Genomic DNA, 23,987 nt, shown 5'->3' on the forward strand with positions numbered 1-23,987 from the left:
AGCTGCCTCCCTTTTGCAGTTATAACAGCCTCTATTCTTAAGAAAATGCCTTTGGAACGTGTCTGCAGAAATTTGTGCCCATTCAGCCAAAACAGCGCTTGTGAGATCTGTCCCACATTAGGCATTCTGGTTCATCCTCTGTGCAGGCCACAGTTCCTCAAGACCAAACTCATCAGTTGGCTTTGTGCACAGAGGAACAGTCATGCCGCCACAGAAAAGTGCCTTCCGCAATCTGTCACAACGTTTTACGCACCTGGATGCAACAATCTGAAGGGGTTCCATGTCATTTTGGCATATAGTGCATCTTGGAAGCACTTTGATCCGTTTTGCGCTTTCGTTACCAACGTATTTTATACAGTCTATAAATATTTACCAACATTTGTTTTAATAAAAATTTACCAAAAACCTTTATGGGATTTCCCTTCAAATGAGACCTATTAGGGGAAGATTTGATTTCCGCTTCCAAGTTTTAGTGTCAAAGATTAACCCCTTCCCACCCGCACTATAGCCAAAAGACGGCTACAGCGCAGCTTTCTTTCCCGGTAGGGCAGCGCGCCCTGATCACTGAGTCCTTCGGACTCAGATGATCACAAAACAGGGTAAAGGGCCAATCACAGTGGCCCTTTACCATGTGATCAGCTGTGTCCAATGACAGCTGATCACAATGTAAACACAAGCCGGTTATCGGCTTTCCTTTCCTCACGCTGACAACATGAGGAGGGGAGAAGAGAGAGACACTAACCGGCTTGTGTTAAAAGGGACATCTGGACTGATAACCAGTGTCCTGATCATCAGCGCAGTCACGACAGTGCTTAGAGTTTACAGTCACTTACCAGAAAATGTAGCAGGGACGCTGTAGTAGTAGAAGAGATGAATCTGCTTGCTGCTAATTCTAAACGTCAGTCACAAAATCTTAGAGAGAACTCACACACGACAGACGAGCAGTTGTACAGTTCAACGTTTCTTTAATTCATGTGTGCAATATAACCAGCAATCTTTAATTTAAACATACATTTTAATATATACTCTGTTTTACTGTGAAAAGAAAACACATCTGGGCTCCGGCTGTGACCAATCATAGCCCAGAAGCATTTATGAATTGGACTGCTCATGTCCAATAGGAATTCTGGAAATGGATGAGATGAAGCATGGAACTGGTGAAGAACCCAAAGGCCCAAATGACATGCAGCAGTTAGCCAGATGTGTTTGAATAGAACATATAGCCGATGGCAGATATTAGTGTACTGACTTCCTATTAATGCTGTCTGTACTTGTTAGCAACATGGCCCTGCTCATGGAGGCGAGTATGGAAGGGTTATTATTAAACAAGGGCACAAAAAATAGGTTTATAGCACTATGAATGCTCAGCCATAAGCAAAGCAAACGCTAAATAGCTGGCAATCTTTAGCTGTCTGGAGAGGCTGGAAGCAGGAGGAGTTTATAAAAGATGTAGATGTTTATAAGTCTATTAGAAAAAAATGCTTCATGTGAAAAGAGCAGGGTTGTCCAACTCAGGCATTCAGCAAAGTTTGAGTATTAGTAACTCAATCATGCTACTGAAATTGCCTTTGATTAACTGCAGCAGACCAGAAATATAGAGCTCACTGATGTAACAATTGGCTCTCTGAGGTGTAAGCTACACATTAGCAACAATGATTAATTGCAGACAAAGGTAGAATTGCACAATCATATGTGATTAATTGCTGTTGGGAACTAACACCTCATGGAGCTTGTTGTTCCAACCAGTAACTGATCTCTGGTCCTATACTATTAATCTCAGGCAATTGCAGTAGGGCAATTGAGCAACTAAAAAAATGTAATTAAAAAAAAACAAGCTGTGGGTCATAGGCCTCAAGTCATCAAGGACCATGCTCCTCCAGATCTAGAATTTGTTTTATTCAAAATAAAATGAGCTATTGAAGGTTTCACTCCGTAGATAGGATAGATGGTAATTTAGGGCAGGGGTCTCAAACTGGAGGCCCTCCAGCTGTTGTAAAACTACAAAGCTCATGACACATGGCAAGGCTTACAGTTACAAGCATGACTCCGTCAGGCTAAGGCATGATGGGACTTGTAGTTTCACAACAACTGGAAAGCCGCAAGTTTGAGACCCCCGATTTAGGTTGTTAAATGGGAGCTACAGATAAAACACTGTTGAAACACATATACAAGAAGCATTTTACCTGCTAAAATAGTAAACATGCATGGAGCGCCTGTGATCTCCCATCCCTGCCTTGCTACATGACAGAATGGTATGGTTGGCAATTTTCAGAGACTGCCATCTCTGTGCCACTAGCCCAGCTCCTGGTGTGCTCCGCACATTACCCTGGATCATCACTTAGTGATGCCAACCCCAAACTCATGTCTTTGCCAAGTAACTTTATTTCTAGTCACCACAACGCTGTACAGCTTTTAGTTAGAATTTGACAACTCAATACTCAGTAAACACAGAAGCAATTGTGATTTCTATTTGACACAAGTCTGCCGATTCAGTAAAGCAGCTCATAGCAGATTCAATTTTCTCTCCTTCCACCATGGGAAGGGAAGAAAAATCGCTTTATTCAGTGATGATGGGGAAATGCCCCTCACAGCGGTATTGTGTTCTGCCAGTGGGGGTGGGTTTGGCGTGGGAACATAATGATTACTGCGGGCAGTAATAGCCGCTGGCAGTAATTTCAAGCCAAATAAAAACAATAAAAAAAAAAAAAAAAAAAAAAAAATCGGACATGCTGGTTGTACCAAAGTCAATCAATGGATCTCAAATTGCATACAATCAACCTGCCCCATACATAGACCAACATTTGGCTGGTCCTTGAACAGGGTGAATTTCAATCCAAGTATGGCTGGCTTAATTAGGGATTTGTGAACATTGCTGGAGCAGGAGGTGAACAGTCTTGGAAATATTAGTGAAAAATAATGCTGCTTACTACCCAGGTGTAATGACTTTGTTTACAACTATGTTGTCTCCTGAAAAGGCTGTGAGCCCTATTCTATGATATAGTCTATCCTATTTAAACTGACAATACTTATTCTACAGAAGCTGGGCTGAGTTATTCTTTTCAGTTGGGAAGAGGCTGCAGATAGTCAAACAGGCAATGTACATTAACTACAAAATTAGACATTTTGGTCATCTTTGCTGTGTACCTCATTATTCTTTGTTAAAGTGATATTAAAGTCTTTTTTTTTGTTGTTTAAAAAAAACAAACATGTTATGTTATAATTCCCTACCCTGTGCAGTTGGTTTGCACAGAGCAACCCGGATCCTCTTCGTTTCGAGTCCCTCACCAGCGCTCCTGGCCCCTCCATCCTGTCCCCACAGCTATGGGGGAACTCAAGCAGAGCCACTGCTCTGTGTGTCCATTCAGACATGGAGAATGCATTAAGATAAAAAACCTTCTGCCTTTAAAACCACTTTCATTTCAGCACAGACATACCCATAAGCATAACATGATTGTTGCCCCATCCAGGCTGATTTTGGTCACATCAGGAAGTGAATATGTGTGTCTATAGGCTCTCAGACTTTCTAGGGATATACAGATTTAGTTAGAATTTGTAAGCCAATTGTTCCTGTCCCTCCCCCTCCCAAGATAAAAGCCAGTTATCCTCTTAAAGCGGGAGTCCGCCGGGACTCCGCGTTATTTTTATTTTTTTTTTTAAAAGCCAGCAGCTACAAATACTGCAGCTGCAGACTTTTAAAATAGTGACACTTACCTGTCCAGCGCGCCCGCGATATCAGCACCCGAAGCCGATCTCTAGATCGTCTCTCGGGTGCTGCTGCCGCCATCTTGGGTATGGGAATCAGGAAATGGAGCCTTTCGGCTTCATTTCCCAGTTCCCTACTGCGCATGCGTGAGTCGCGCTGCGCAATAAGGACGGTCCCTGCTGCCTCTGGGATCTGTGCATTTCCCAGCAGGCAGCGGGGCACTTGCGGAAAGGGGCGGGCACTTGCGGAAAGGGGCGTAATCTACGCCCCTTTCCGCAGAGAGCTATCCCGGAAGTGGGTGCAGATACCTGTACTGTACAGGTATCTGCACCCCCCTCCCCCCTGAAAGGTGCCAATTGTGGCGCCGGAGGGAGGGAGGGTTCCGATGAGCGGAAGGTCCACTTTAGGGTGGACCTCCACTTTAATTATGTCCCTTCTGAAGAACCAGTTTGAGTGATGTGAGCTTGCACATAGATGGAAAGATTTTTCAGGCGATAGATCTTTCCACAGTAAAATTAAGTCTGTATATCCAAACACAATCTAGCTTTCTTCCACAGAAGGAAAGATCATGGAGAACCATGGGGAGTGAGACAACTACTGCTTATTGCTCACATTGCTGGAGTGCCAAGGCCCGGAACAACCTCATTCCTAACTTTCCAACAAGAGGATATGATACACACACAGTTCATCCCTGTCTGGCAGCACACAAATAACACATACTTTCAGCGCTTGGGGATACTGACCATCACCTCTGCAAGAGATGTCATACTTTGGCCATAGTCAGTATGGCTAAACTATTAAAAGGAGAATGCAACTCATAACTTTTCTCTTTTTGAGAAGGTATGGGAAGCCTGTGTCATTACTAAGCCAGTTCATGTAGGCTGAATGTACCGAGCAGGCTAAATGTACCAAGTTGATCGATCAACTTGGGTACAACCAGCCTGCCGGATTTACTTGCGATTATCACTAGCGTCCGCTATAGCCACTAGTAAAGATCTGTAAAGAGTGGACTATAATTCCTCCTGAGATGTGTGCAAACCTGGTAACCAACTACAAGAAATGTCTTAACTCTGTGCTTGCCAACAAGGGTTTCTCCACCAAGTACTAAGTAAGGTTTTGCTTGGGGATTAAATACTTATTTTACTCACTGAACTGCAACTCAATTTATAACATTTGTATCGTGTTTTTTTCTGGATTTTTGGTTGATATTCTGGCTCTTGCATTTAAAATACACCTATGATAAAAATGATAGACCCTTCATTTCTTTATTAGTGGGCAAACTTACAAAATCTGCAGGGGATCAAATTATTTTCTTCACTGTATATAAGCGGACAAGTATGGTACCAGAAGTAGCCCATCAATTTACTAAAAAGGAGTGACATTACTTATTGCTCAGCACAATCCAACATTCCCAGTGACCGCTAATTTTTGATTCAGATCATAAAATATGGGTTCATGCCCTGCATACAGCTGACAGGTACACTTTAACATGACAACGGAAATGAGGCTGAAACAAATGTTTTCTTTGTTTGGGCCAATGAGGACTACAAACCAGTCAGTACAAGCAAGATGAGTTCTCAGAGTGGTTTTTGTAATGTGAAATGATAGTATCACGAACTGTAGGGTTTTACAAATTATACATATTTTACATAAATATAGAAATAGAAGTTAAAATCATTTATGTCAATACCCAAATTAAGTGAAAAAGGGCAGGGAAGATTCTGCCGTGCTCAGTACACAGACATCCCTATGGGAGTATCTTTTTCTTTCCAGCTACGCCATCTTTCCACAATACTCATAGCGGTGACCGTCAACTACCTGCAGCACTAAAGGGGAATGATTCAGTGCTATGGCAGATGCCGTCCTCATCTCCACAAATGGGTTCCACATAGACAAGGTTTAGTAAGACGAGTGCTTTGAGTTTAGTGATGCGGCTTTGTGCTGTTACAGACTCCCACTGGAAAACGTGAAAAAGAACAGGACATTTACATTCACTGTAGTAAAGCAAAAAAAAAAAAAAAAACTAACTGCAATCAAATATTTACAAAGAAGAGACATTCAGAGCAGAGTGAGAGTCACAGTGACTCCGGGGAGGGGTGGGTGAGGTTGTAGGGCCTGGGTAGAGATGTTGGTGAAGAAGAGACCAGCGTCATTCCCTTCTTGTACTGTCCTGGAATTCTGCACCAATACCAGCCTCACCAGCAAAGTGCTTAGAACACCGTCGTCTTGTTCACATTCTGCAAACACATCAGCAGGCTGTGATACGGGCTTCCCGGTGCAGCCACCAACTCAAACACTGACTGGAAGGCCCTGCGGTCCAGCTCTTCATCGATCTGGTGCCTGTAAAAGTCTATGGCCACTAAACAGAACAAGTTGACGTCCACAGGTTCAGACTTCCCCATTCGGCTGATCACATGTGGAAGACTGGAAGAAGGGTTAAGGAAAATCCAAAAAAACAACAAACACCACAGAAAACACGGGGACAAATGTTTATACGTGCAGTGTTCATTTATTAAAGGAACAGGCTGCTCACCTAGCAAAGTAGAACTAAAGGAACCCCCCCCCCCCATTTTAGATCGAGTAAGGGTGGGTTATAGTGCCTGTCAGTTTTTTTCCACTTCCTGTCCCATAGCCAAAACGGAAAGTGAGAGGAAATCCCTGCAAATTAAAGAATATGTAAGCCCAACATTTCATATTCCTGATATGTGGCTGCTGTACCATGTACTTGTATGAGAAAGCATCCTGTTCACTTTGTATTGAAGCAGTCTAGCACATGTAAAAAGCACTAGAAATAACTAAATAGTAAAAATGTACATGTGTATTTTTTAACAGCTTTCCACCCGCCCACAGTACATTTACTGTAGGCAGCTGGCACAGGCAGGCTGGATCACATATATGTATGTCATTCAACTTGTTGTGGTTCAGGGGTATTCAGCACGCCGCTCACACAACCGCTGTGTCTGGTGGAATACGGCTCCTAGAAATTATGTTCTATAGCAGAATGTAATGTAATATATTTAAAATATATATTATATATATATATATATATATATATATATATATATATATATATATATATATATATATATATATATATATATATTTTTTTAAATATCCAATCTATTTTTGATTTAAAGTTGTGCTCATAAGTTTACATACCCTGGCAGAATTTATGATTTCATGGCCATTTTTCAGAGAATATGAATGAGAACACAAACACTTTTCTTCCACTCATGGTTAGTGTTTGGCTGAAGCCATTTATTATCAACTGTGTTTACCCTTTTTAAATCATTATTAAATCATAATGGCAACAGAAACTACCCAAATGACCCTGATCAAAAGTTTACATACCCCAGTTCTCAATACTGTGTATTGCCCCCTTTAACATCAATGACAGCTTGAAGTCTTTTTGTGGTATTTGTGGATGAGGCTCTTTATCTTCTCAGATGGTAAAGCTGCCCATTCCTCTTGGCAAAAAGCCTCCAGTTCCGGGAAAATTTTGGGATGTCTTGCATGAATGCCCAGAGATCTGAGATCTCCACAGAGTGGCTCAATGATATTGAGGTCAGGAGACTGAGATGGCCACTCCAGAACCTTCACTTTATTCTGCTGTATCCAATGACAGGCCAGCATGGCCTTGTGTTTTGGATCATTGTCATGTTGGAATGTCAAAGTACGTCCCATGCACATCCCTTTCCTGTTTTATACAGTTCAACTACCTTTTGCCGCAGATCCTTTGAGAATTCTTTTGCTTTCCCCATGACTCAGAATCCAGAAACGTCAGTACAGCACTGGATGAAAGATGCAAGCGTCTGTCAGGGGTCCAGAAACTAACTGAAACTTTTATACACACCAATTACAAGCAAACAGATGACAGGTGAGGATGGTTACCTTTAAAAGCCTTTTAAACCCCTTTGTGTCAACTTGTGTACATGTTATCAGGCCAAAATCACCAGGGTCATTTGGGTAGTTTCTGTTGCCATTATGATTTAAAAAGAGTAAACACAGTTGATTGATAATAAATGGCTTCAGCCAAACACTAACCATGAGTGAAAGAAATGTTTTTGTGTTATCATTCATATTCTCTGAAAAATGGCCAAGAAATCATAAATTTTGCCAGGGTATGTAAACTTATGAGCACAACTATATATAGCAAAAAATAAAAACCCAAATGGTGATCAAATACCACCAAAAGAAAGCGCTATTTGTGTTAAACAAAATTATATAAAATTTAATCTGCGTACAGTGTCGCACAACCACGCAAATGCCAGTTAAAATAGCACAGTGCTATATAGCAAAAAACAAAAAGCCCTGGTCATGAAGGGGATAAACCTTCCGGAGGTCGAGTGGTTTAAGAAAGAGGTGTGACTGGGCATAAAAGGCTGAAACCATCTGCAAACTTCTGAGTACAAGTGCTTTGTGAGGTCTGACTTTCAAATATCCAGATTATGAGTTTTGATTATGTAGAAACTGAAATGTCCTTTGGGAAATTGGATATGAATAGCTCATTCCATTGCAAAGTGCTTATCCCCATCTCCTCCCAGGAGCTCTAGTGTTCACTTAGCCTGATTATAAAAAGATTCCAAAGGATACATTGCAGAAATCCACTTGCTGGTAGACGCACTGACAAAAAAGCAGGAGAGGCTCCACATTGCCATGGCCACCGGAGTTCTTTGTGTGAAGTTGGAGAGAGAGAGCATCACCCAGTCTCGTACCATGGAGGACTGACCAGTGGCATGAAGAGTCTGGAACACCTGCAACAAAGAGTTCAGCAGTGAAACCAAAGATGTAATATGGCAGACATTAGAGACTGTGCCATTCCCACTCCAGAGGAAAGATCTGCAAGGTTTAACTTTCCTTTAAACTGAACCTGTGCTTTGCCCATGCTGGAAAAAACATCAGGTTCATTTTAATGGCAGCCACACCCAACAGCTTATACTCGCCTTCCCTTCACGTCCCTGCCACCATGGGTGAAAGCAATTAGCTTGTAGGTAAAGGGGATCATGCGACTTACTCTCATTGGCTGTTCAGGTAGCAGTGTTGTCACATTGGGCAGGGAGATAGTTGAACTTCACACAGGAATAAAAAACCAACAGACTGTATATTGTTGGGAGCTCCAAATTCATGAAAACCCTGTGACATTTCCATTTTTTGTAGCAATGCATTTGAAAAGAAGCTGTTGATGGTCTCATGTGTGTAACTATTATTTTGCATATTTGAGATAATTCTACAATTATTTACGTTCCTCTGGAACTGATATTTGATACATTTCTATTACTCTACCAACTTGTATAGTTATAAAAATATAGATTCTCTAGGGGTCCAAGTAAAGCTCGAGACTCCTTTCCTCCTGCTGGTGATAACTAAAGCGCTATATAGTAGAATCAGGACCTCCTTTTCCCTGCCGATGATCCCTCTAGTGATCACTAAAGCTATAGATCACATATCAAACCACAAGGTATAGCCCCCACCAGGCCATTTCATGTGCCCCCCAAACCTCTCCTGCATCTGTGGCACCCCTCCCAGTCTCCGCCCCCACCTTTTTTCTTAGCAGTCAGCAGCAGAGAGGCTAGAAATCCTCCTGCCGGGTGTCTGTGCTGCTGCAGCACCCCCTGGTCTCTGCATTTAGTAGACTCTGGAAGCTGACTACAGCCCTTCACCGGTCCTCCTCCAGACCCTGCAGTTTCTGCTTCCTGGCAGCAGCACAATTGGCATTCTGATATAATGGAGAGTGGGGGACTCTTGACTTATGATGGTGAGGGGGAAAGGGGGGGGGGGGGTGCTCTCTACATTTGCATATAATTAGGAGACTACTACATATCTATGGAAACTAAAAAAGGAGAGAGTTGCACACTGCTGGCATCATCCACAAGAAACTTTATTGGACGCTGCTCAGACAGAACATCATGGCAAAACCATGTTCTGTGTGTGCAGTCTCCAAGGCCCCTTTCACACATAGGGACTCCTACGGTCTGCCTGTCAGTTTTTCAGGCGGACCTGAACAGAGGCTCCATATTCACCTCTATGGAGCGACGGAGGTCAGTGGTGACATGTCTGCTGACATCCGATCCACTAAATCCAGACGGATGGAAAACCTTTTTTCCATCCATCTGGCGGATCAGATGAAAATGAACAGGTGGATCCGTTTTCATCCGATCCCCCATAGAGGACAGTGGAGCTCTGACACATCTGTCGCAGAACAGTGAGAGGAGACGGACCTGTCATCTGCTGTCTCAGTGGGGATCAACCGATCGATCCCAACAGGGTCTTAAAGTGTTACTAAACCCAGTACCCTGCATACACTATATCTGGTCTCCCACGGAACATGGAAATGTAATTATTTTAGTAAGTATAAACTGCTAAATACCTTTTCTCATCAGCAGTATATAGCAGTCTTGTGACATATATTAGTGTCTGGTTAAAGCTTATAGGAGCAGTTTTATTCTTCTCTGACTGTCCTACGAAGCTGAAGTACCCCTGAACAATTTGTCTGGACAGTACTGACTGGTCCTGTGCTGAACCAGGCACTCTCCCAAGAAAAGAAAAGAAAAAACCTCTGGCAATACACACCAAACTGAGCATGTGCAGAGTGACTCCAAAGATTGTCTGATCAGGACATGGATTGGGGAGTGTGGAAGAAGGGTAGGAACAGAGAAGACAGGCTGAAACAGCCTTTTTACACAATATGGAGGATTAACCCCCTTAGGTTCCACAGTGACTATAACAAGCATGCTTTACTACATATACAGACCGATTGTACTGTTGTAGGTTTAGTAACATTCAGGAGGTAATTATTTAATGTGATTAAGAGTAGATACATTTATATTGTCTTACAGATACAACCGGACATCTGAGGGCAGCCATAATGCTGATGCAGCCCACAATGAAATTTAATTTGACACCCCTGTTCTATATAATGGAATCAGGACCCCCTTTATTCTAGCTGGTGATCCTTTTAGTGATGTGAGGTGTTAAAAACTGAAGTCAGCACAATTACTGGCACATGTTTTTCTTGCATGCACAGCCATCATCTGTGTATTGTGTATTAAATAGTCAGACGTGTCTCCCTCAGTGCACACTGGAACTCTGGCGTAAATCCAGCTCTCCTTTACAGTGCAGCAAATCATTGGGACATGTGTATTTGCCCATGTTTAATAAGCTGTGGGTAACTGGATAACAATTACATTGTTATAGTTGCCTGTGGAGATGAATATGCTTTTCTTATAGAATGTGCATATGTGGGAAGGGCCCCTAACGGCTGCCTAACACGGTTACTGAAAAAAGCGGATATTATGGTGCTAGCTTATTGTGAAAAGCTTGGCCAGGCAATGTCACACACAGCAGGCCCTTCTGCTGACAGAACTCAACTAAACTCCCATTTCCGACACCTTGGTGCACACTCTGCAGGAATCAACAGGGTCAGATATATAGACTCCAGGATACTGCCTGGATTTCTGCTCAAAAATATAACTCAGACCAAAGACAAAGAAATTATATACGTAGCATGGTGTACAATAAGATCTCATTCCTGCAAAAGAATTATGGTGTTAAATGTTTTTGAAAATTGTACATGTAAAAGAGGTCAGATTAATGTAAATTAGAATAGTTATTAAAGGGACCCTGTCACCAACTTAATAAAATGCAAGTAATAGCAACAAAAATATCACCAGCGTTACATGTTTACTTGCAGCATTTTCTACTCCATAAAAGATTTCGTATTAACTTGCAGAGTGCTACCCTTCTCTCCCCCCTTTCTTTTTTTCTCCCCTTCTTGGAGTTGCTGCTGAATGTTAAGGACCAGAATACCATGAACCATAACTATGAACGGGACTGGGGGGGGGGGGGGGGAATCACTGTGCCCCAGTGCCCAATAATTGGTGCTTTGCCCCTTTTTAATAGATCTAGAAGTAAATTGGTCATTTTATTTGTAATACGGGTCTAACACATGTTTCATTTTCTTTCCATCTTCTTTTTTACGGGCGTACTCTTGTATTACATACAACTTCTTCCTCTATGCCAAAGTGACTCCAACAAGTATTGTGGATTGGGTATTTTTTGCTTTGTATTGATATTGGTGGTATGATAGTACCATCCTTGTTTGAAATATTGTATGTAAAAATGTTTTTCAATAAACTTAAAAAGGAACTCCAACTTGAAGAGTGCCTCTGAATTTGCTAGGTAAAACAGGACTACTCCAGGAAGATTTGCTTTCTTTGCACCGCCCCCTCCCTACTTGGACACCACAGTCCTCTCCTCTTATAGGAGTAGAATTATTGCTTGTGCTGACCCAGCTACTCCACCCCTTTCTCCTCCTAATCAGACCGAAAAACTAAGAAATGAACTAGGATTTTTAAGGCACAGCATCTTACATAAAACACAATTTCTTTATTCAAAGTTAAAACATAAAAATATTGCCCATTTGTTGTACAACATATAAAAATTATTAAAATTCAGTACAATTGTTGCAGCAAATGTATGGCATAAAAGTACATTAGAGCTTAAAAAATAAATAAAAAAAATGATCGTGGCCTGACAGGTTTCAAGGATCATATAGATTTCATCACGCTTCTTTCCTTATTCTCCATGTAGTACATATTTGAGGACACATTGTGTGGCCCCCGTGTCTTACAATCCCAGAGACTAATTTCCTACCTAAGCTGAGATCACCATTGAGATATTTGTATACCACCATCATATCTCCTCTCAAGTGTCTCTTCTCCAGGGAGAAAACGTTTGGGGATTGTAGTCGTTCCTCCTAATTGAGGTCCTCCAGCACCCTAATTAATTTTGTTGCCCTTCTCTGGACTCTTCAAGTCCAGCACATCCTTCCTGATGATTGGTGACCAGAACTGGACGATACTCCAGATGTGGCCAAACCCGTTTTATAAAGTGGCAGGATTATGTACAGTTGTGCCCACAAGTTTTACATACCCTGGCCGTTTTTCAAAGAATATGAATGATAACAAAAACTTTTTTCACTCATGGTTAGGGTTTGGTTGAAGCCATTTTTTATCAATGGTTTTTACTCTTTTTAAATCGTAATGGCAACAGAAACTACCCAAATGACCCTGATCAAAAGTTTACACACCCCAGTTCTTAATTCCGTGTATTGCCCCCTTTAACATCAATGACAGCTTGAAGTCTTTTGTGGTATTTGTGGATGAGGCTCTTTATCTTCTCAGATGTTAAAGCTGCCCCTTCCTCTTGGCAGAAAGCCTCCAGTTGCTGTAAATTTTCAGGCCGTCTTGCATGAACTGCACTTTTGAGATCTCCCCACAGTGGCTCAATGATATTGCGGTCAGGAGACTGAGATGGCCATTGCAGAACAGTGATGGCCCATGCATTGTGGGCAAACGTGCGCCACACCCCCATCCATGCGCCTGGCCCCCCTTTCAGGAGGGGCCGGGCGCATGGATGAGGTGGTACTTTTTGAAGCACCTGATTAGAGCCAGAGGCTCTAATAGGCTTCAAAATAGGGTGGGCTTGGGGTGCAGAGAGTGTGCCCTGTTCCCACCCAATTGTGTGACGATAACGAATAAATTATTTTCACACTAACCTTCCTCCCCATCAGGAGGCAGGGAGTCAGACCAGTTTCCTGATTCGCCAAAGTGCCGGGCCACCCTATTGCATGCCTGGCGCTTAGGAAGAGGAGCGGAGGAGACACATTCTGGAGCGGAGGTCGCCGCCACTCTGGTGCACTTGGAGAGGAGCTGCTGCCTGGTGGTAAGTGCCAGGGGTTCTGTCAAAGCCACGCGGGGGGGGGGGGGGGGGGGGAGTGGATTGATGGTCACATTGGCTACATTTGCTGGGCACAGAGGCTGCACTTGGTGGACACAGGGAGGCTGCAATTGATTTTATTTATTTTTTTTAACAATTTTTCAGCATTTTTCAGTTTGTTTGCACACCCCCAAAAAAATTTTTGAGCATCAGCCGCCACCGCTCCAGAACCTACACTTTATTCAACTGTAGCCAATAATGGGTCGACTTGGCCTCGTGTTTCAGATCATTGTCACATTGGAATGTCCAATATGCCTCAACTTTGGTCTCATCACTCCAAATGACTTTGTGCCACACGGTTTGAGGCTCGTCTCTGTGCTGTTTGGCATATTGTAAGTGGGATACTTTGACATTTGCGTAGTAATGGCTTTCTTCTGGCGACTCGACCATGCAACCCATATTTCTTCAAGTGCCTCCTTATTGTGCATCTTGAAACAGCCACACCACATTTATTCAGAGTCCTGTATTTCACCTGAAGTTATGTGTGGGTTTTTCTTTGCATCCCAAACAATTTTTCTGGCAGTTGTGGCTGAAATCTTAGTTGGTCTACCTGACCGTGGTTTGGTTTCAACAGAACCCCTCATTTTCCACTTCTTGATTAGAGTTTGAACACTGCTGATTGGCATACCTTCCAACTTTTTGAGATGGGAATGGACACCTATTAGCAAAAGTATGTAGACATAGGACACACCCCTTGCTACACCCCCTCAAAGGAGAATTCTACAAAAAAAATGATTTAACCCACAAGTGCGTATTGTTTTGCTACTATTTCTTTTGTAATGGCTATTGAAATTTACAAATGCAGAAAATTAGAAATTGGATGAAAGGTTTAGCACTGGGAAACACTTTTTGAAGGCTAAATAGTGAATTTTATATACAACTCTATATAGATCAGACCAAAATGAGGGACAAATGAGGAACGAGGGACTTTGTTCTATATCAGGGACAGTTGGGAGCTGATTGACCGTCTCAATTCTTTGGATATCTTGTTATATCCCTTTCTTGTTTTATACAGTTCAACTACCTTTTCCCGCAGATCCTTTGACAATTCCTTGGCTTTCCCCATGACTCAGAAGCCACAAACGTAATGCAGAATTGGATGAGAGATGCAAGGGTCTGTCCAGGGTCCGGGGTCCAGAAACACATTGGCCTTTTATACACACACACTAATTACAAGCAAACAGATTACAGATGAGGATGGTTACCTTTAATAGCCATTTCAAACTCCTTTGTGTCAACTTGTGTGCATGTTATCAGGCCAAAATCACCAGGGTATGTAAACTTTTGATCAGGATCATTTGGGTAGTTTCTGTTGCCATTACGATTTAAAAAGAGTAAATACAGTTGATTGATTATAAATGGCTTCACCTAAACACCAACCATGAGTGAAATGTTTGTGTTATTCATATTCTCTGAAAAACGGCCAAGAAATCATACATTCTGCCAGGGTGTGTAAACATATGAGCACAATTGTATATGTTGTACAACAAATAGACACTATTTTTAGGTGTTAACTTTGAAAAAAGAAATTGCATTTTATTTAAAATGCCGTGCCTTATAAATCCCAGTTCATTTCCCCGTTTTTCAGTCTGATTAGCCTTTTGGGGACATGGGACTATATTTCTCCTCCTACATAACCTTTTTGGAACTGTCAGGGTAGAAGTGAATGGGAAAACTATACAGTGTTGCTTGAATGACAGCTTTGAGTCTGTTGTGTCTGAGGTCACGTCCAAGATGGAGGTGCCCAGAAGCAGCCTCAAGGCTTCTGGAGGTGTACAAAAGTGAAGTTCTTACAGGTAAATAACATGCATAAAATGCAATAAACGAATAGTATGGCAACTGGATCTCTGATGTGTAATCTGGTTTATATGTTGCTTGTTAATATATGTGTCATTACATTTAGTTGCTTTGCTTACTAATTAGTGCAATATTGTTCCTTGACGATTTTTTTTTTTATTCCAGTGCCAGTCTACCAACTGGGCCCATCTGATGGTATGTAATAGACAAGATATGCTGCTTAGGCTATAGGTGACCAAAAAGGAGACCAGAAATGTTTTATCAAAGCAACTTAGTGAGCTTTTCCATGTGAATCGTATCCATAGGTCTACTGTAAAGAGAATACCGTACGGTGAAAAATCAAAAAGTTGGCAATTGTTGCTCTAAAAACTATGTTTTATAAACAATTACTTTACATTCTGCACCTGTTCTACACACTTTCAAATGCTGCAACGTTCACATATTTAAGCTAAATATCAAAGACTAAAGCATTTTAGAGAACCCCTTTCCACAGTGGTTCTTCAAAGTTTTCAGTATATACCAGTATTGTGCTTTAAATTCTATTATGATCTTTCAGATAACAAGAAGTTATATAATGACCAATAAAACCACAGAAAAAAAGTAAATAAAAAGTAAAAAAATAAAATATAAAAGATAGCGGTATACAGGTAGAGGTCCACAGGGTAGACACCAAGCTAAAACTGATCAATACATACAAATGGGGTGCATTTCCCATGGTGCTCATTTGCCAATGTGTGATCAGAGAAATGGTATGACATGTTGAATGTACCTTGTTAGCGGCCATTCAAGGTTATAGAAGGATTACAAGACAGGAAAACATGGAAACCAATGAAATAAACAATATTCCAAAATAAGACATTGTACGCACTCACCTTGTAAACAACAGCTGCCATGAATTGTGGGTAGGGTTGCTGATTGGATAAAAACTCCCCAATGACTTTGTTCATTACATCTTGAGGAGGGAAAAAGTCATCTAAGAACTGTGGAAGAATCCTGGCCACCACCCGGGCCTCAAAGGGGAATCCCTTCCGGATTCTGTCCAACAGAACAATGAAAACGTGAATCAGCCAGTGCAACATGGAAGAGCTTATAAACTAACATCTGATGTACAATTGGTTGCAGTTCAATAACTTATAAATAAAATAAAAAATAAATCAATCCATGCATTTATAAAATGGCATACTTCTGGTTTACTGTCTGTATACACTTTATTGCCAAAAGTAGTGGGACACTAGCCTTTACACACACATGAACTTTATTTAATGGCATCCCAGCCTTGGTCCATAGGGTTCAATATTGAGTTGGCCCACCCGTTACAGCTATAACAGCTATAACTCTTCTGGGAAGGCTGTCCACAAGGTTTAGGAGTGTGTCTACGGGAATGTTTGATCATTCTTCCAGAAGCACATGAGGTCAGGCACTGATGTTGGATGAGAAGGCTTTCCTCGCAGTCTGCGCTCTAATTCATCCCAAAGGTGTTCTATCGGGTTGAGGTCAGGACTCAAATTCCTCCACCCCAAACTTGCTCATCCATGTCTTTATGGACCTTGCTTTGTGCACTGGTGCGCAGTCATGCTGGAACAGGAAGGGGGTATCCCCAAACCATTCCCACAAAGTTGGGAGCATGAAATTGTTCAGAAAGTCTTGGTATGCTGACGCCTTAAGAGTTCCCTTCACTGGAACTAAGGGGCCAAGCCCAACCCCTGAAAAACATAATCCCCCCTTCACTAAATTATTTAGTTTAACTGGCCTGCACAGAATCCTGACCTCAACCTGATAGAACACCTTTGGAATAAAGTAGTGCTGCCTGGGCCCAGAATCTAAATGTTGCCCCCCCCCTCCTCGATTGGACAGAGGGGGAGCCAATAAGCAGGTTCGGCGCACCTGATGTCCACCCGTGATCGCTCCCCAGAGAGGCAGAACGGCGATCTGCCTATGTAAACAAGGCAGATCGCCATTCTGACAGGGAAGATAGAGATCTTCTGTTACTGCCTTCATCCAGTCAGACCATGCCCCACAGAGATAGCAAGCACCTCCTAGGGACACACTTAAAGAGGAAGTAAAGGCACTTTTTTTTTTATTAATGCAACCTGCAAGGCAAAGGCATAATGAGCTAGTATGCATAGAATACTAGCTCATTATGAATAACTTACCTAAGAACGAAGCCCCTGAAGCGGTCCTCCATCTTCACCGCTGCCATGTATCCTGGAGTGACTTCTGGGTCTCGCTGCTCCGGCACTGTGATTCGCTGGAGCCACGATGACGTCACTCCCGCGCATGCGCACGGGAGCTGACATGAGCGGCATATCGCCGTGATCTGCGGCGTGCTCAGTGCGCCTGAGCACCGATGTCTACGGCGCATGCGCCATAGACAGCTGTGCCTGTCTTTTTGTAAATATCTCCTAAACCGTGTAGGTTTAGGAGATATTTCTTGGACCTACAGGTAAGCCTTAATCTAGGCTTACTTGTAGGTCAAAGTGGTTTGTAAGGGTTTACAACCACTTTAAACTTTTGATCACCCCTGTTATTAGTACAGTAACAGTGCATATTTTTAGCACTGATCACTGTAAGAATGTCACTGGTTCCCAAAAAAGTGTCACAGGTGTCAGTTTGGTGTGCGATTTGTCCGCTGCAATGTCACAGTCCTGCTAAAAATCGCTGCCATTACTAGTAAAAATAAAAAATAAAAATGCCATAAATCTATCCCATAGTTTATAGACTGACTTTTGTGCAAACCAATCAATATACACTTATTGGGATTTTCTTTTAACAAAAATATGAAGCAGAATACATATTGGTCTAAATTGATGAAGAAATTAGATTCGTTTACATTTTTATTGGATAAGTTTTATAGCAGAAAGTAAAAAAAATTTTTTTTTTTTAACAATTGTTTTTTTTGTTTATAGCGCAAAAATTAAAACACTGCAGAGGTGATCAAATACCACCAAAATAAAGTGCTACTTGTGGGAAAAAAAAAAAAAAAAGGGACATAAATTTTAAATTGGGTACAGTGTCACGTGACTGAGCAACTGTCAGTTAAAGTAACGCATTACTGGGCTGAAGTGGTTAAAAAAGAGAAGAATGGAATAAAAAAAACAACAATTTATACTTACCTAGGAGGATGCAGCGTCAATCCGATGCTGCATCTGTCCCCCGTTGGCTCTGTATTGAGAACATACACTGATGATCTCTCAGTTCTCCCTCTCCGCTCCAGTGCTCAATGGAGTGCTGGGCTGTGTAGGGGGCTGAAGAGGCTGACTCAGCTGATCACTGAAAGACAGAGCCAGGTCGCTGGTCCAGGCATCTGGGTGGATACCAACCATATGGCCGGGATCTTCCCAGAGCATGGACTGGCTCTGTGATGTCAACTGACAAGCTGAAAGTGGTTCACTGGAGTGCAGAACCAACTGTACTCCTGTGATGAGGGAAGTATAGCCCAAAAAAAAGGGTAGCAAATTTTCTTTACAACATATGTATGTCCTTTTAATAAGCAGGCAATGAGGTTGATCCTCCGACATGATGTCAAAATTAGGTAAAAGGACTCTCAGATCTTCATCTATTTGAGTTACCAGCTGTTTGTCAATGACTGCTGACTAACCCACTTACAATAGTTGTACAGCAAGTAGTTTTATTCTTGGACAGGTCCACATTAAGCCTTTACCTGTCAAAAAGCACAGATACACGCTCCATGGCAACAATGACCGACTCGCTGTCCGGGGCAGAAGGACTTGGATCTGTGGTACGACCTGGGCTGATCTTCTCTTTACCTACATGAAGAAACAATCATATCTTTTCTTCCGTACACAATGCTTGGTAAAATGTATTGGTTAGTTGTGATGTATTGGTCTAGGTATTGTTAATGTAACTGGCACTAGTAATAATCACTGTCTTCTCCCATAAGGGACGGCTTCCTCCACCACAGACTATATTGGCTCAGCAGGAGGGATTGCCCTGTCAGCACTGACTGTTGATGGGGGAATAAAAACCACCCGTGGTGGCAAGAAAGAAATTTGCTCTGTGTATAGCCTGCATTACACAGGAAGTGTGTTACTGACCAGATCACCAGGTGAAAATAAAGTGTCAAAATCCTAAAAATTGAAGCCAATGCAGTACCACATTCTAGGTTGGTAAGCTGCAATACATAAAATTTAGTTTTTGGGTTTAATAAGGCTTTACAATTAAACAGTACCCTTTATCACAATAAGGTCACAGGAAACCTACCTGTGTACATGCATGTCAGCATCAATCCTAAGGCAGTCATGGCCCTGTGTGGGCTGTGCATATTCACTCTGTCCACACTAAGCTTCACCAGTGCCTCCCCGTCCAGCCTGGAAAGCTGCTCCGACAGCAGGAGGCGCTCTAATCCTCTGAGCACACAGTGATAGATCATGGAGGGTGTGGATTCCTCACTCCCCGATACCATCACTCCACACATCTGGGAGGGAGAGAGATATAGAGAGATTTATGAGCAACAAACTATTCTGGCAACAGCAATAACACCAAATACATTTCAATGGCTAGAGGGGGTCAGAAAGAGAAGTTAGGTTATCCATTGTGTATTGTTTTCCTGGTGCATATGCTACCTTATTCTCATTTTTTTTGGAACGTTGTACTTTTTTTGGTCTATGTTACACAACTTCAATATAAAAAAAAAGTTACAAAAAAAAAAAGATATAAAAAAAGCAATGTTCTTTTAATATTCAGAGTATGATCTAAATCCCAAAAAGGAAGCCTTGCAACTCATACAGTGTAATGCATAAGATGCTTTGTAATGGTACACCTTCAATCAATAGGATCTGAAAATAAAAGCCATTTGGTACATTATTCTTTGCTTTCATTTTCTTATTTGCAGTAGAAGATGAAAGAGAAGACATGAATGCGGCGTTAGGTGTCATAGGTTACTGTTCAAGGATGGCTTTTATATAATCATAATATACAGAATATGTACATTATGTATGATGGTGGCTTAGCAGATGATCAGTATGTGTAAGGCTACGCTTTTGTCATCAGAACCAGTGCCTGTGGGCTGCATTCGTCCCTTTGCTTGACATTTAACCCTTCCCTCGGGGCTCAGATTCTCACACTCATACCAAAAATGGGGCACAAGTCCTCCTCCATTGATCCCACTCATAGGGCATAATTCCTTATGACACGATGTGACATTTCTCCTGCTGACACCAAGGATGGGCACAGTTCCTTCCACTCACATCATCCATGAGGCATCATTTCTCCTACTGACACAGATGGGGAACAATTCCTTCCCCCAACACTGATTGTAGTGCACAATTTTTCCACGAACACCAATGATACCTCCCACCAATAGCAATGATGGGGCACAATTTCTCCCACAGACACCAACAATGGCACAAATATGCCCCAACCACAGGCGCTAGGTAATTTTTTTTTTCTACTACTGATAACCAGCTCTGGTGATTTCTTTACTCCCACTGGCCATAGCCTGACCCCTTATATTTTAAGGACAGGAAACTAGCCCTTTGTTTAGAAGAAAGTTATGAGGACCCCTTCTATATATGTTGCATCTTTCTAAGAAATAGGCTTTACAACTGTTTCTACACTGCGTTGGCTCTTAAAGCAGAAGTTCAACCTCCCCCTCAAAAAATTTAAAGCCAGCAGCTACACATACTGTAGCTGCTGACTTTCAATATTAGGACAATTACCTGTCCTGGAGTTCAGCGATGTCAGCACCACTTCTTTCGCTGTTTCCATTGGCTGTCAGGTGCTGCCGCCGCCGCTGCCAGTAACCTGGCTGTGAAGCCTTACAGCTTCACGGCCGAGTCCCTACTGCGCATCCCCGAAGTGCACTGCACTCCTACTGGCCTGACACCAGGGGAAGGAGGAGGGAGCCAGACTGACATACTTCGCTATGGCGAGGTCCAACGGAAGTGGGGACGAGGTACCTGTGAAAAACAGGTACCCCCCCCCCCGAAAGGTGCTAAATGTTTTCACAGGTGCAGGCAACCTAAAAATGCACCAGAAACACATATGCGTTTTTACCACAATTTTGCTACAGAGCAGTGTGAAAGGGCACTAAAACGCCATGAAATTATTAGTAGAGATATTTAAAAATTGCTAACACACACACAATGGGGTTAAGTTACTACTGCTTCCCACCCACTGTATAGTGAAATGATGGCAAGGCGGGAGCACTCTTGTTCTGGCAGGATGTCATATGATGTGCTCCCATTCTTACCAGACGGGGGCTTGTACGCAGCAATCTGTGGTGCACCGTGTCCCTTAAACAAAACACATCACTGATCTCGGTAAAGAGCCTATGACGTAGGCTCTTTACCATGTGATCAGCTGTGTCCAATCACAGCTGATCACAGAGTAAACAGGAAATGCTGGTTATTGGCATTCCTCTTCTCACGTTGACGGTGCATGAGGAAAGGAGAGCCGGTGAGCAGCATTCCTTCAGCGGGGACATCTGCAGACAAATCGGTGCCCTGATGATCAGTGCAGCCCCACCAGTGATGTCAGTCAGTGCCCCCATCAATGATCATCAGTGCTGCCTATCAGTGACTTTCAGTGCTTACAAAATTTGAAAACAGAAACCAAGAAAATGTTTTTTTTTTCCCCCCACATTTTTGGTCTTCTTTCGTTGTTCAACAAAAAATAAAAAACCCACTGGTGATTAAATACCACCAAAAGAAAGCTCCATCTGTCCCCCGAAAAAAAAAAAAGATAAAAATGTAGTTTTGGCACAGCGTTGCATGACTATTGGCCTGGGCAGGAAGGGGGTGAAAGTGCCTAGTAGGCAAGTGGTTAATGCAAGGAATGCATTAAAGAGGAGGGCCAGCTTAAATTTTTTGTTTTTTTTTTAAAGTCAGCAGCTGCAAACACTGTAGCTGCTGACTTTTAATAAGCAGACTTACCTGTCCAGGGCGCCCAAGATGTCGGCTGCCTGAGGCTGACCCGTCCCTTGGTACTCGGGTCCCGGCGCCGCCATTCCAACTAAGGGAAACAGGCAGTGGAGCCTTGCGGCTTCACTGCCCGCTTCCTACTGCTCATGCCACGAGTCGCGCAGCGCTTTCTGAATGGGGCGCGCGGTGTTCTGGGACACACAGTTCCCAGAACACACAGCGCCCCATTACCCAGAAGACGCCGCACAGAGGAGAGAAGACCGAACATCACCGCGGAGTAGGAATAGGCAGATTAGGACGATATTTTTTTTTCATATTTTTAAAAAATTTTTAATGTCTTTTTGTTTCAGGGTGGCCCTCCACTTTAAGGTAAAAAATGTTTAGGCTTTAGAACCACTTTAAGTAAATATTGCAAGAATATTTAACGGATTAGTGTTGATTTTACAACACACAGCTTATATCCTGTCCGATAGACCCATTGAAGATTGCTGCAACTCTCAGCTTGGTGTCTCTATTGCCTAACATAGCAGTTCTCATGGCACAATAGACACTCACCTGTATAATGCCTGCAGTAAAGTCTGGCCCAACATCCAATGGGTAGTTTTCAACTAAGTAAAAGGCAGCCGCACACATTACCAGAATATGCTGCTGGTTGTGCAGGTTTACACAGCTGGAATAGACAAAACGCAGACAAAAATACATTTTTAAATACAATAAAATACACACATAAATGCGGTCACAAAAAAGAAAACCTGACCCATTGGTTATCAATTTACCATCTTTATTCACTCTAAGTTAAAAGGATAAGTTTGCTTTTGGAACATGTTCCAGCTACCGTCCCCTCACCTTCCTATTCCCCACTTCCTGTGACAGCAGACAGGGGTTCTTTCCCCTGCACATGGTGTCACTTTTTGAAAATAACACGGCTGTGCAGGGCTCCATTTTTTTTGTTCAGTGTGAACATCTGTTCTTGGTTAGTTGCTTTGGGGAGCAGGGGAGACATCGGGGGTCTAAAACCGCTGGGGTCTCCATAAAGAGGACCTGTCACTGTCTACTGCTAGTACCCAATTACACTTAAAACTGTCCCCTTCTAACACCTATTGCTCATTAACCTGTATAAGAAAAATGTGTATACTCACCTATTTTCAGCCGAATTTGTTCTGATCAATTTGGTCTGCCAGCAGCAACTGCAAGAGTGTGTGCTCTGAAACTGTTGGTTATGCCTGGAGAGGCAACATCAATGGCCCATCTGTTGTCGGCACTCCCTCCTCTCCCCTACAGCAGTGCTGGCTGACACAGGGGAGCGGGATCAAGTTTCCAGACCAGAGTGGTGGCCTGAAAATAGGTAGGCATAAAATAGGTAACTACAGCAGGGAAAATTAATTTGATCCCATGCAGATTTTGTAAATTTGCACACTTACAAAAAAAGGAAGGATCTATAATTGTTATTTTGTATTTTAAATGATCTAGAAAAAAAACAATACAAATGTTATAAATTGAGTTGCACTTCAGTGAGTAAAATAAGTATTTGATCCCCTATAAACCATCAATAATTCTGGCTCCCACAGACTGGCTACAGTATGTGCTCATGTGGTACACAGATTAGTCCTGTCAATTTAAGAAGGTGCTCCTAATGACAATTTATGTGTATAAAAGACCTGTCCACAGAATCTTTCTTCCATTCAAACCTCACCATCATGGGCAAGACTAAAGAGCTGTCAAAGGCGGTCAGGGATAAGATTGTAGACCTGCACAAGGCTGTAATGAGCAACAAGACCATCAGCAAAAAGCTTGCTGAAGAGACAACTGTTGGAGCTAATGGAAGAAAT

General features: G+C 42.4%; 1 protein-coding gene across 2 annotated transcripts in view; it reads right to left on the bottom strand.

Annotated features, from left to right (window-relative positions):
* Positions 1 to 945: 945 nt before the first annotated feature.
* Positions 946 to 23,987, bottom strand: part of HTT (huntingtin) — a 275,564-nt gene continuing 252,522 nt past the window's right edge. For both annotated transcript variants that reach the window (XM_077477874.1, XM_077477875.1), the window contains 6 exons: positions 22,714 to 22,828; positions 19,499 to 19,712; positions 18,939 to 19,044; positions 16,150 to 16,312; positions 8,297 to 8,457; positions 946 to 6,127 (listed from right to left, as the gene is read on the bottom strand). In XM_077477874.1, the coding sequence (XP_077334000.1) occupies positions 5,914 to 6,127; positions 8,297 to 8,457; positions 16,150 to 16,312; positions 18,939 to 19,044; positions 19,499 to 19,712; positions 22,714 to 22,828 (973 nt within the window). In that variant the 3' untranslated portion in view covers positions 946 to 5,913. The remainder of the gene's footprint in view (positions 6,128 to 8,296; positions 8,458 to 16,149; positions 16,313 to 18,938; positions 19,045 to 19,498; positions 19,713 to 22,713; positions 22,829 to 23,987) is intronic.

Source organism: Lithobates pipiens, unplaced genomic scaffold (genome assembly GCF_037356315.1).
Source record: "Lithobates pipiens isolate NorthernLeopardFrog02 unplaced genomic scaffold, aLitPip1_a1.2 Scaffold_13, whole genome shotgun sequence".
NCBI classification, from domain to species: domain Eukaryota; kingdom Metazoa; phylum Chordata; class Amphibia; order Anura; family Ranidae; genus Lithobates; species Lithobates pipiens.